At 39.5% G+C, this 13,855-nt stretch overlaps 1 protein-coding gene across 1 annotated transcript in view; it reads right to left on the reverse strand.

Annotated features, from left to right (window-relative positions):
• Window positions 1-8,379, reverse strand: part of LOC132401141 (protein lin-28 homolog B-like) — a 242,186-nt gene extending 233,807 nt beyond the window's left edge. Inside the window, exons 1-2 of the mRNA XM_059983033.1 lie at window positions 8,234-8,379; window positions 7,249-7,430 (exon numbers count right to left, since the gene is read on the reverse strand). Of these exons, the coding sequence (XP_059839016.1) occupies window positions 7,249-7,430; window positions 8,234-8,243 (192 nt within the window). The 5' untranslated portion in view covers window positions 8,244-8,379. The remainder of the gene's footprint in view (window positions 1-7,248; window positions 7,431-8,233) is intronic.
• Window positions 8,380-13,855: the final 5,476 nt, after the last annotated feature.

The raw sequence follows: 13,855 nt of genomic DNA on the forward strand, positions 1-13,855 counted from the left end.
ATCATTTCATATAAATAGTCTTGTGGTCTCTATTTCTAACATTCGTGAAATTGAACCATTTGTTGATTTTTCTCTAGCTCTCCCAGCAAACAATATGCCCCTAATCTGAGACCAGATATCCCACTGGAAGCTGAAAAACAAATCTGCTTCTAGGTTTTTCAGTATATGAACTTGCTAAGCCAGTAGTAAGACATCTTTACCAACATATTCAGATTTTATATTACATCTTCTTGCAATTCATTTCCACATTTGTTTAACAAAATGAACACTCCAGTGACATGGAGCTTCAAGACGGACCCAGATTTAGGGGCAGAGAGCAGGAAGAGATATTGAATGTTGACATTTTCTTGTCCATGATGGAAAATATCACTATGATCGTGATAAAAATCTTTCACAGTTATAATTCTTTCTAGAAGCTTACTTTTTAAATTATTAATACAATACACATATTAAAGTGAATGCCTGAAGTTATCATTTCCAATGATTGCTGATCTATGACTGCTCCCTGTTCTATTGTGGTAGAAAAGTCTATTGTGCTCAATAGGTCAGTGCCAGTTTCGAGTAATCCCATCTGACCCATTCCCTTTCCAAAGTAATGCTGCTACTTAGTTGCCCTCTCTTTCTCATCAATTCCTCTAAGGTTCTTTTGCCACTTATCCATGCTAGGCATAATTTACAGAAGTCACTTAACCTAAGAGTACATCTTTTGGAATATGGGAAGGAACTGAATGAAAACTCTACTCATGCTAACTTCCACAGAGCCAGTGTCCACGGTCAGAATCAAACCAGAATTCCTGGTGCATAAGGCACTTTATCTTTGTCTTCAAATATCTCCATACCCTAACCTTTCTCTGTTTCCATATCTCTTTTAACCTTACAACTTGAAAACTTTGTACCCCTCCTGTTCTAGGCCATCCATCATCCCCAGTTTTAGCTGCCCTACCACAGGTGAGGGACACGTGACAATACTAAATCAATAAGAAACTTTGGCCTGTAGCTTTCATTTTCCCTCCATACATCTCACCATTTCACTTCCTCCCCACCAACCTCATGCTATTTCTTTAAAATCAATCACTTTGACAATGCTTTAGATCACTTGCCATATCATCTCCTAAAACTATCTTTTCTCAAGGTTTTAAGGTCCCATGAGAACATTTTGGAGATTTGATCCTATTAAAGATGCTACATGGGTAGAAATTACCATTTGTATACAATGCAAAATGAAGTCTTTCCCCAATTTTCATCACCATAAGAAATGCTTCGTTACGAATCTTATAGAGGAAATGGGCTGTAATATCAAATTAAGTTTAAACTATGCCTATCTCAAAGTCAATTACTCATCGGTAGACTGTAACCAAGAATATTTTGCCTCATTTGCATACAAAAAACTACTAATTGTCGCCAAAACCTTTAACGTTAAGGTGTGATGTATAAGTTGTGTGTTATTCAGTCCTGAGAGAAAAAGCTAACTGAATGGGAAAAGACCCATTGTGAATAACTCATTTTTTAACTATTTTTCTTTTACATCATACTAACCATTAAACTGCTTTTAAGAGGCAATTTATAAACAGCACTATTGTGACTAATCTTGTCAAATACTACCTGTTAAGCATTTAAGATGTTAAAATGTTAATTAAGCATTTTCAACACAAAAATAATTAACATTCTAAATTAACTAAACAATTTTTATTATAAATCAGGTTACCAGTTCAAGAACTAAAACTACAAACTATATCAATTTAAGAGGCATTAATTTATTTAAATAACATGTGCAAATACTCAATGAGCTTTTAAATCACTTTATAACAGAAACAGCTCCAAATGTCTTATCAGCAAGGGAGTAGCTTTATCCAGTTTATCTCATTAAAAGAGACTGACAATTTAATTGGATGAGAAGCCAAATGCCTAGATCTTCAAAGAATAATAGTGTCAACCAGATCCGATCCAGGATCAGTTAAGCATACTTTCTAAAACAATTGGCATTCCCCAGATGTTTGAAACCTTAAGAATTAATTTTCTAAGAAGTTGATATACAATATCCTTCATATAAAATACTCTAAATCAAATGAATTCAGAGCAGCAGTACATTTTTCTGCTGAGTGTTGCAATAAAGGTTGCTTCAGATTTAAGAATGCATCTACTTTCAAGTCCTTGACCTGGGTCTACATGCAACAAACTTAATTTCTTTATTGAAACAGTAATCTCCAAGAAGAGCAAGATTTAAATGGAAACAAATTAACTCTAATTTGGATTTTTTTTTTAACAATATTGTCAAACAAAAGGTTTTAAAACAGATGAGGCACTTACATGATTTCCTTCAAAAGAGAAAAAAGAGAACAATTTTGTGGAATAAAACAATGAGTAATGTGAACTTTATACACATCTGTGAGTTATCCACAAATTAAACCTTCTGTCTAGGAAGCTATCCTACTGCATTTTTAGACAGTGACTCAAAACCCTACTTTTAAAGCTGTCAAACTGACCACCAGCTTTATTAGAAATGATGGTGCAACTTGAAAGATTACTTTAATCATGGTCTCCAAGAACATTTAAAATTAAATGTTGCTATTTACATTTTTTTAATTTCGGATGGTACTTTACTCTACAAGTCACTTTTCCATCTATTTTCCCAAAATTTTCAGAAGAGTTATTTGTAGATCACACACACACACACTCACACACACTCTTTCTTTAACCTTATTGCACCAAATATCTTTTTCAGCACTTAAAGCTAAGAATAAGGTATATGAAAGGGACAAAAACATGCTAAGATAAAAATAATCTCATGCAATTTCATCCTGCAGTAATCCTCATAAAATTTGTTATCCCATTAACATAAAATGAACACTTTTTAATGTCACTAAATTTATCAATTCAGATTTTTAGAACCTCAGCGATTCTCATAGCCTCCAACTATTCACTGGCTGCTGAAACAACAGCCACCAGACTTTTGCTGCAGAACATGGGACTTGTGAAGCCGGCTGTGGCAGATCTAAATATTAAATTTGATTTCTAGTTTCCCATGGCTTATTTCACAAAAGCCAGCACAGGATTATTGTTCCCAACAGAATAAAACAAAAAAAACAAAAATTGCCCATGATAGTGTTTTCACAATACATTCAACAATCTTCTTGAAATATTTAACCCAATTGAAATCAACATTTCAGGCTCACATTCCTAATTCCTCTACGTCTTTTTTTGTTTTTCCACCCATAACCAATCTCATAATGCCACATACATGCCATCACAAAATTTTAACTTTAATTTTAACTATATCAATAATATATAAATCAAAAAGATCGAAATGTCATCATTCTGGCTAATTCAACGCAAATCATGTAACTATACAACACAAGACTTAAAATCAACCATGTTCATTTTAAGAGTAATGGTCCCATACATCTTTTACCTTTTAGAAATTCAAATCGTTTCCATATATTTTAGAATCTAAAGTAGTCACATTCAAGATTTCAAATCCAAATAAAATCAAAACTATAATTTGAAGCTAGGAGCTGCAGCCATAAAAATTAATGATTTCATATTAATTATATTACATTGTGATAATTGTACTATACAGATCAATATGATCTGAGATGCTTCAATGTAAGACTTCAAAATGGACAAGGTACTTGCATATTCACATTCACCAAGAGGACCACAATTCTCAAGACTTAATACAACAAATTCAAAACTTCTACAACAGTGGAAGAAAATTATTGGAAAAGTCTCTCCCCTTACACCTCATAAATCATCTTTAGCAGTCTGAGAGAGATTATAAAAATAAGAAACCATTAAAATCTTCTTTTCCAGTTTAACTACTATGCACATTAGGATTATGTTATTTTTAGCCAAATCAAATTTAAACATCTCCCAGGAAACCCTCAGTATTTCACACTTAAATTATCAAGTCCACATTTCTTCTGGAATAAATACTAATATTTAATACTTAAGATACCTTTGTTCCTCTTGCAACACAAAGAATACAAACAATAAATTTTAAATGTGATAAGCATATGTAAGAGGTTATATAAATACTATCAGGCTATATAAATACTGACGGTAATAAAATGTGTCCATTGTTCAGATTATTAAGGGTCATTATGCTTCATATGCTTGATTATATATTTACAATTAATTGTGCTGTCATTTCTAAATGGGTCTTAATTAGCAGTCTTAGCAGCTACCACCAGTGTCACTGAAATACACTTCATAAATTTGAAAGCTCTAAATTTCACTTTCTTGGCCTTACAATGCTGATTTCTGCTCTGATTAAATGATAAATGACCAAAGCAAGCTGCTGATTAAAAGACTTGTTGGATGGGCATAGCAAGGAGGTAAAAGGAAAGAAAATTGTCTTAATAGTTCCTATCTTAATCCTGGCTCAATATCCCTGTTGGACTTTACACTTGTACCATCAAGGGAGAAATGAGTAGATTTGGCTATAATAGCTGGCTGTGGCGCCCTGCACATTCAGATAGTCTTTTATAAGACTCAATGATTAAGTGGATCCATAACATTGAGAGGACTTCAGGAAGAAAATGTGAATGAGGAAAGGCTGAAATCTTCAGAAGTATATTCATGTAATAAATGACATAAAGTGAAATTTGAATTATATTTGGAGCTACTCGCTTTTAGATTTTAAACCCCCTTATAAATTACAATACCACTTGCCTTGATTTTACATGTATTGACTGGAATGTCTCTACTGTTTGGAGATATTTTCATACTCTTTTAGATGTCAGCAGCATTCAAAAAATATTTTCAAGGATGAAGTGAGCATACACAAATATTTCAAATAACAATAAAAGGGATATTTCTGGCAAGTTGCAAATGGACATCACTGAATGTTTGTGTACCTTGAGGTAGTTTACTTTTAGCTGTGTTTATGTGAACTTGTTCAACGCATTTATTTCTGTCAACAAAAATTAAATAAGCCTTCTTGAAAGAAACGAGCAAGCCAATAGTCAAGAGACAATGACCATCAAAATTAACAACTCCAAACCTGAGAAATAAAACAAATAAGAACTTTAAACCTTCCTCATTTCATTCAAACAACTTTAAGCTAAACAAATGAATCCAAAGCAAATTTACATGAAATAGATTAAACTAATTTGTGTTTGACTGAGATATATGGAGCCTTTGAAAGAAATGCACCTAATATTTGGCAGCAGGTGCTCTGTTGCATCATACATAATAAGCAGAAATTATAGTTTTCTGGCTGCTTCTTTATTTCTTTCAAATCACAACTAACTTACTGAGTGTTTGAATATTAAAATATAGTTTGGTTTTTAGGTGACTTTTTGTTCAATTTTTGATCTCTTGCTACTATTTAAAGCAGTCTACAGAGCAATTAACTCAATCAATGTTTCATTTCCTCCATCAGTTTCAAGATAACATACATGATTTCTGGTTGTAGGTTTATTGGGTCTTGTGCAAGGCAGCTACACAAAGAAAGGGCGAATCCCAGCAATATTTAAATTCCGTGAAGAAACATTGTATTCACCTTCCCAAAACTCAGATCACATTTGTTATAAGTACATCCTTCATGACTTTTCAAGTGAAGCCAACAAAATAGATTCCAGTAAAACATGTTTCTTAAACAATCTGATCTTTAAATCTCTACATTGTATCTCATAAATGTCAGATGACATACAATCTTAGCTCAATATAACCTTAACGAAAATTAAGAACAAGATGCAAGTTTCCTTTAACTTGTTCAGTTGAACCTCTGAATAAATGTATAGGTGACTGTCTTAACTAAAACTTTGAAAGTTTAACTAGTGAAGGGGACGAAGTTAACATGATATTTGTAATTTTAGTTTGCTAAAAATGGGTGCAAAAAGCTTCAATTAAATCCTCTGTAGCACAAATGGACCGAAGCAAAACGCTCAAATCACCCTGACAGCTTAACTAAAAGGGGCAATAACCACGTGGAAACCCCATTTCCTCCTTTTCCCTCTACAATCACGATTGCAATTATTACAAGCGCGGTTTGTTGTCTTGCAAACCACGGGCGCTTCATTCAAACGTAGCTCAAGCTGTGAAAACACGCTGTGATTCAGTCACACTGGACAGAAGTTCTCCCTCAACACCCCCCCCCCTTCAAAAAAACCCAACTTTATGCAATACGATTAAACTGAGGAGGAAACCTTAAACGACGGTGCTCGCACGAAAACATTTTTCTCCTCCCTATGCCTTATCCTTGTTTTATGGACAATCTTACGAGGTCATAAACCCACACTTAACAACACAGGGAAGGTTTACACACTTACACACAGATGGAAACATGGGGCCATCAATTGTTGAGGATGGAGACCGATTAATTGAATTCAACCATGGAAAAGGGCAATACCGGGGACAGAGACCGATGGACCCATTCACTTCCAAAATTTATTTCCATCTCCTCCCTGGTTACAATGGGAGGTCGCCGACTCTCCATGTACACGCACATTCTATATATGCTCATCATTCTGTACAAACAATTGCGTGCATCATTAAAAAAAACAACCGCGTTGCAACAGTGGGGCAGACATTTCACGCAGTGCACAGAACGATCTACAATTATCGATAATCCAAGTTCCCTTTCATAAACTAATCGTTTTTCTCAAAGGCGTCCGAGTAGGGACATCGTACAACAAGACGACGAAGAGCAGCAACAAGGTATCTGCAACAGTTTCAAGGATCCGACAATGGAATAAAAACATTGGGAAAGTATACAAAGTTGCTCTCAAGCCGACTGCACAGAGCTATCTACCTATCCCGTAAAACACATTCACCCAGCCATGAGACCAGCATTTCTGTGTTTCACCTTTGACCTTGCCAAGCAGTTCGTTATTTTGATATTTGTACCGGCAGAGAATGCCAATTGGCGTGCGGGGGGGGGGGCGATTTCTTTTATGCGTAACTCATTAACCAACTGACTCCATGTATCTCATTTAAAGCACAATACCAATAATTGCAGTACACAACGAAAGCCAATTTATGCAAAGGTATCCTGCCTATCTATCACAAACGAAGTCTAGATATCTTGCTTCCAGAATTAAACCACAATACTGACGAACGCAAAAGCAAAATCGTTGTACATATCAAAAGAGCACCCGATAGCAGCGGTGCTCTAAATGAAACAATTCAAATCAACCGCAACTTCGTGTGGAGAAGCATTTTTTTTTACAGTTGAGGTTTAATGACCCAACCCCATCCAAAAGTTAAATATTCTTTATGAATGAAACTTGAATTGTGCAAACTTACTTGGTGTACGAAAACGTCGACAGGCGTTTCCAAGGGGTTCCCTTCCCGAGATGTCATAGAGATAAATCCGAATCCCATTCTAACGTTGAACCACTTACAGTGGCCTGCTCCCTGCTGAACCTGAGTCTCTTCTTTTTCAGCCAATTTTCTTTTTTCGTCTCCACCACCTTTACCCGCCCCTCCTGGACAATTGCAAAGACACACGCATACGCACACGCACACACACACACACACAAGGTTGGGGAGGAAAGGGGGTAAATAAACAAAAATTCAATTGATCTGACGGACAAGCGTGGAGATAATTAGCAAAGTGCATTCATTTAAAAAAAATGTAGGCTTCTGAGAAAAAGGCACCGCGTCAACGTGGTCATTGGCTACAGCATATTTGGCAAAGCCAATGTAATATCGATTTTGACCAATGTGCAATGCCAGAATTTCTTTCCCACTACTTCGTGTCTGAGGCCGCGAATTAAGTTAGCAAACCGTACGTAACCGGAATACGGCTGGTTTAAAACCGATCCCATCTCCTGAACAAATCCGTGTCACACAAGCCCGGCTTTTTTCTTTCCCTCCTCTCGTTTCGCAAGTCGTGATCAACATTCACCAGCGTCAATCGCAATGGTTTTTTTTAGTGTATAGTGCTCTGCTCGGTAAGGCGCGTATTAACCGAAAAGAACTCCCGTAGCATCCGGCATGCGTTAACTGTACTCCTTTCAAACTTAAGGGGCAGGTGTACCACAAACTGAGGAAGGGGAGGGGGCGGAGAGAGACTGTGCTTAATCGGACACGAACAGTCCGCACAAAAGCTCTTAGAGACCCTTTGAAGTTGTGAATAAATGGGAGGGGGCGGGTACATACATTTAGAAGATCTACAACAATAGGTTTGGTAAAGCTCCCTGTGCGATCTCCTAAAAATCTGCAAAAAAAAGGTTCTTTTTCCCCCCTAAACAACAGCAGAGAGAGAAAGAGAGAGAGAGAAAGTAACCTTCGGCCATATTGTCACACAGGCCCCAGTGTCCAAACCCGCCCGATAAGTACTTTTTCCTCGGAATGGGAAATCTTCTGCATCAATCTAGCGCCATAGAATTCAGGGATGGAAAATTTAGCAATCACCAATGTTCGCATGGTCTAACGTGCTTTCCCTCGTTAGTCCCCCCCCCCCAACCCCCACCTTCTTCCCTTCCTGGCTCTGGCACACACGTGACTCGTCAATTGCATGCTTTCTTGCCGCTAATTACACATCGCAGTCTTGGAGAAACAGAACAGAGCCAATCGGCCTCTCCTCTAAACTGTCACCGCAATAATCGATGATGACCCCCCCCCCAAAAAAAAACCTCCCAGATTTTTTATGCAGCTAATTTGTCCGACATTTTTTGATGAACGTGTGAGTTCGGTATACTTAATGCGACAGGATCTCTCTCCTGTTTTAGGAAGCAACAACCTTGGCAACATTATAAATAAACCTAGACACAAATTAACTAATATGACAAACACGATTATTATATCAATCGATAATGCTCTGTCCGTTCGCACTGAAGCACCACTGGTAAAATCCTGGATTAAATTTAGAAGTTTCGTGAATGTAATATTCTAATGTTTGAATATAGGGAGAGCAGATCTCTAAACTAGGCGAAAGAGCCTAGCATATTTGACGACGTATTGTTTAATACGTATAAAAGTCAATATTGCCGATAGTTATCAATAGGCACGATCGGGAGACGCGTGGTATGTGTATCCCGTCAGCAAGGTGGGATCATCTGAGATATCATTTGTAAGTTATTTTTTAAACTATAAAATGGTTTATCAATCTCGCAAACCAAATGTGATACATTTATTTTGGTAAGGGGATGTCTATAATGGGCGCAAGGACAAATAACTCGGTGCCTTTTCCAAGCTTTTGTTGATTGTGAAGTGCAAGTGGATAGGGGAATAACTAAGTTTGAAAACATATATTTCAACTCGAAAGATGATTAGTCTTCTCCTACATGCGTCCTTCCGCCACTTTTAAAAAAAGAAATTCCCTTCAAAACGGTTCAAAGGTCAAACATTTGCTTCATTACTTCTGTTGTTATTTTGAAATACCTTTACATTGCGAGCTTGGAAGGAAAATGGGCAAAGCTATCCAAAAAAGGGGTGGGGGAGGCGTGAAGGCGAAATCCTGTTTCTTTGGAAGGTTAGGGGGTGGGGGCGAGAAAAAGTAACCGATTTACATTGCTTCCACGCATTGTCGATTACCATGCGTTTTGCTTCAAAAACTGGCCTGACGAGTCGGCGCCAACTAGTCTGACCAATTGTAAGGGGCAGTTTGCTCTTAAGGGGCTTGCTTACTCTTGTAACGGTAATATTCTAACCTCACCGTGTTAAACATCGCAAAACATTTATTTTGGTATAACATCTACCTTTGTGGCTAAAGCGTGCTGGTCAAGCATTGCAAGCAGTGAGGGTCATTTTATTTAAAGAATGGGGGGAGGGGTGGAGGTTGAGGGAGAACGAACTGCAACCAGCAACTAAAGTGGAAGCTCGGAGTCCCGAAATTCCTTTGAAGTCTTCAACCGTAAATTTCCGATAGGTTATTTCAAAAAAGCGCGAGATGAGGTACAATGCCGACACCAGCCTAAAATGATTGCGCTTGTTGGTTCTGGGCACACTCTCGTCACTTGTCTCCCCAATGTCTTCCGTGTTACTTATACTCCCAGTTCATTGATAAATTTTAAAACAAACAAGTTGCTTGGCAATGCATTTCACCACTGTACAGACTTTTGCAAAACACGTTTCATGTTGCTGTTATTTTCGAAAGAAAAATGCAAAGCCAATAAATTCCCAACAGCGTGTATATCTACCTGCCCTCTCACACTTTAAAAAGTGTGCGGGTATTTATTCAAATTAAAGAGTGAAGAAAATAAACGGAAGTTTGTCGATTAGCAAGGTCGCCTGCCAATACGAGATAATGCTGTCTCGTATTTTATTTATGCTGCAGCTAAATGAGCTGGTTGAATCGAAATGCGCGCCTCAGACGGGTTAAGAATACTTTCAAATTCTTGAGATTCTTATCGTCCCCGTTTACAGAGTAAATGGAGAGTTTTACTGTGTGCGCAATTCCTGCCAAAAGCATAAATGGACCCTAATCGTCCCTATACAAACGATGAAGACAACCGTAACAAGCACAACTGATATATTTCAGTTTCCACTTTTAATACTTAATCCACTCCGCCAAAATGACAGTTTCAGGCAATTCCTCATATTAGAAGAATTAAGATTGGGTCAGCATTGTGGTCACTGGTGTCAGATGGTTTCTGGAGTCATTCATTTCCTGCGAGAGGACACCAGCCTTTTAAGTCAAACGAAGGTAGAGCTTTGGTAGTCTGGGAAACGCACTTCCTAGCTCTAGCCCATTCGGAAAGAATCGGGCACGTTGTTCTTTAGAATAGAAATAATCACCCTAAATAAAACAGTCTTGTCCCTTAACCAATAAAAACGGTAGCCCAGAGAAGATAATCGACCGCAGCCTCGTTACTCGTTTTTTCTCCCAGTTAAGCTCCATGGTGTCTGGTCAAACACAGCCTTTTCGAGTCGCTACAGTCCACTTCCACCTTCGATAACACTGCCCGTTAAAAACCTTATATTCTGAAACCTCAGTGTTGCATTTCCCCCCTTTTCTTCCGCAAGAAAGCCTTCTATTTTCAAGGAAAGTCTACGAAGGGCCTCGGGATCACCAGCACCCGCTGTTTCATTTAACACCGTTTTAATGCATAGTTCAACCAAAAAGCAATTCGCGGGATCAATTTCAGATTAAGTCGCAATAAAACAAGACAACTGGCGTTTCATTGCTTGATTATACACGTTTTCTTTTAATTGCATAAAGTGGCTACTGTTGTAATGTAGTACACGCACGCGTCAGGTCTATACAAGTAGTGAAATTAAATAATGAGCGGATAATCTGTTTTATTGCATCGGTGGAGGGAGAAATGCCGGTCATACCGGGCAAAACTTTCCTTCAAAATCACTCTGCCGCAGGGAGAGGTAGAGGTTAAGGTTTCTTCAGGAACAATGAATCTGAGACGGTGCAGTACCACCCTTCCTCACCTCCCGCCCACCCCCACTTCCAGTCCGTGCTGGTATCCGGGCTTGAACTGTCGACCTGACTCAGCTACCACCGAGACGGCCTGACAGGGTGTACCGTTTCGAAATGAAGCCCGATTACTTCAACAGAAATTGGCATTTATGATGCTTACTCGTGTTATGATATCCTGCACCCATGAAAACAACTCGCGATAATTTTTTTGAATGAAGCAAAACTAGGATCCCGGTTTCCTGGCCAGCCAATCAGAAACTGAGAAACATCAGCGGCTTTTAATTAGATTTACCATCCGCTATTTTATATTTCTTAAACACTTACTTCACGCACGCATTTCGATAGATTTGTCATGTACGCTTCAAATAAGATTAGAAATGGGAAGTGTTTCTATTAAATTTTAAAGATTATTTAAAATGTATAAAATATTAAAATACATACGAGTTCCAATTAATTGTAATTTAACGTTTTCTCTTAGAACGGCTTAATATATTAAATATAATTATTAGTGATTCAAGATACATAGACGATGACTGGGCTGAACAATTGTTGTGTCTTCGTGTAGTGTTAATGAAGGTGGGTCGATCCCTTTAAATCGGGGTTCCTAAAGACCAGCTGAATGAAAGACGATGCAGTCAGCGCACAGCACTGTCATAACGTTAAATTTCACACTACATCCATTGTCACCGCCAGCCCACTCACCACTCCGCAAAGTTTACCGTTTTCCTTACACCCCGACCAGCATCTACCCCTGCTGCAGTTGAGGTAAAGGGAGTCACCCTTTCGCGGTCGCTTACCGTGCGAGTGATTTGAGTTCCCCTTACCTTCCACTCCCCAATGCAGAGGGCAGTCTTTGCCTGGGAATTCTTTCTATGGGTGGGGGTAGCTGGAATTTACTCTCAGCACTCGGACCTGCCCACAACTCTGCTCTACATACACGTCGATGACTGCGCGGCTTCCAATAAAGAGAACCGTGATTTTTTTTCACACACTAAACGCCAATATCTTAGCGGTGATAGATTTCGAAACCGCTCAATAAATCGAAAACATTCACATTAAGTGCAAAAGGTACCAATCGGATCTCATTCATAAATTTATTCGGAGGGCCGCACAGAGGGCGCCTGAATCACTATACGCCAGTAATAACCGCAACAACCGATACGGTGACGCGAGTCGTTTGATCACCGACTCGCAATCCTGCACCAACCTGCATGTCTGTTCGCACATTACCTCTGGGAGGTAAATTTAATGTTCCAGCCAATCTCTACAAAATGCATACGGCTTTCTAAAAAAAAACTTACAACATATTATCATTGTAGCTTTTGCAGCACAGACCATGGACCACAATTACGGATTTGTCGGGCACCTTCAGCTGCATTGTCTAAAAATAAACACGCAAAAATGCTGGAGGAACTCGGGTCAAGCGGATCTATTGAAATGAATTGAAACTCGACCTTTCAGGCCGGGACCCTTCTTCAGGACCGGAAAGGCAGCGGGAGGACGTCGGAGTAAAAAGGTGCGGCGGGGGGGAGGTGGAATGGGAGGAAGGATAGCTGGAAGGTGAAGGGTCTCGGCCCGAAACGTTGACTGTTTACTCTGCTCCATAGTGGCTGCCTGGTCTGCTTAATTCCTCCCAGCATTTTGTGAGTGTTGTACGTGATGGGTGAAGCCTTGTGGGCTGGAAGGATAAAGGGCTGGAGAAGAAGGAATCCGATAGGAAAGCAGAGTGGACCGCAGGAGAAAGGGAAGGAACAGGGGACCGGGGGGGGGGGGGGAGGGTGATAGGCAGATGAGAAGAGGTAAGAGACCAGGATGGGGAATAGAAGAAGAGGGGAAGGGAAAGGATTTTTTTTACTGGGAGGAGAAATCGATTTTAATGTTATCGGGTTGGAGGCTGCCCAGATGGAATATAAGATGTTGCTCCTCCAGCGTGAGGAGGACCTCATCGTGGCACAAGAGGAGGTCATGGACTGACTTGTCGGAACCGGGAATGGGAATCGGAATTAAATTGTTCGGCCACCAGGACGTTCCGCTTTTGGCGGATGCTCGACAAAGCGGTCCGCCAATGTGCAGGAGGCTCCATCGGGAGCACCGTACACAGTAGAGACCCCAGCTTATTCGGAAGTGAAGTGGACTGTTTGGGGCCTTGCTCAGAATTGAGGGTGGTGGTGAATGCGCAGGTGTGCAGCATTTAGACCGCTTGCAGGGATAAGGACCGGGAGGTATGAATGGGGAGGGACGAGTGGAGAAGGGAATCACGGAGGACGTGAACCCTGCAGAAACCTGGGGGGGGGGGGGAAGAGATAAAGATATGTTTTGTAGTAGGATCCCTTCAGAGATAGCAGAAGTTGCGGAGGATGAAGTGTTGTATACCGAGGCTGATGGTTGTGGTAGGTAAGGACAAGAGAAACTCTATCAATGAAGGCAGCGGGAAGATGGGGTGAGCGCGAATGTTGGGGAAATGGAGGAGATGCGGGGAAGGGTAGCTTCAATAGTGGAGGAAGGGAAACCCCGTTCTTGGAAGAAGGATGACAT

The sequence above is a fragment of the Hypanus sabinus genome, chromosome 10, assembly GCF_030144855.1.
Source record: "Hypanus sabinus isolate sHypSab1 chromosome 10, sHypSab1.hap1, whole genome shotgun sequence".
Lineage (NCBI taxonomy): Eukaryota > Metazoa > Chordata > Chondrichthyes > Myliobatiformes > Dasyatidae > Hypanus > Hypanus sabinus.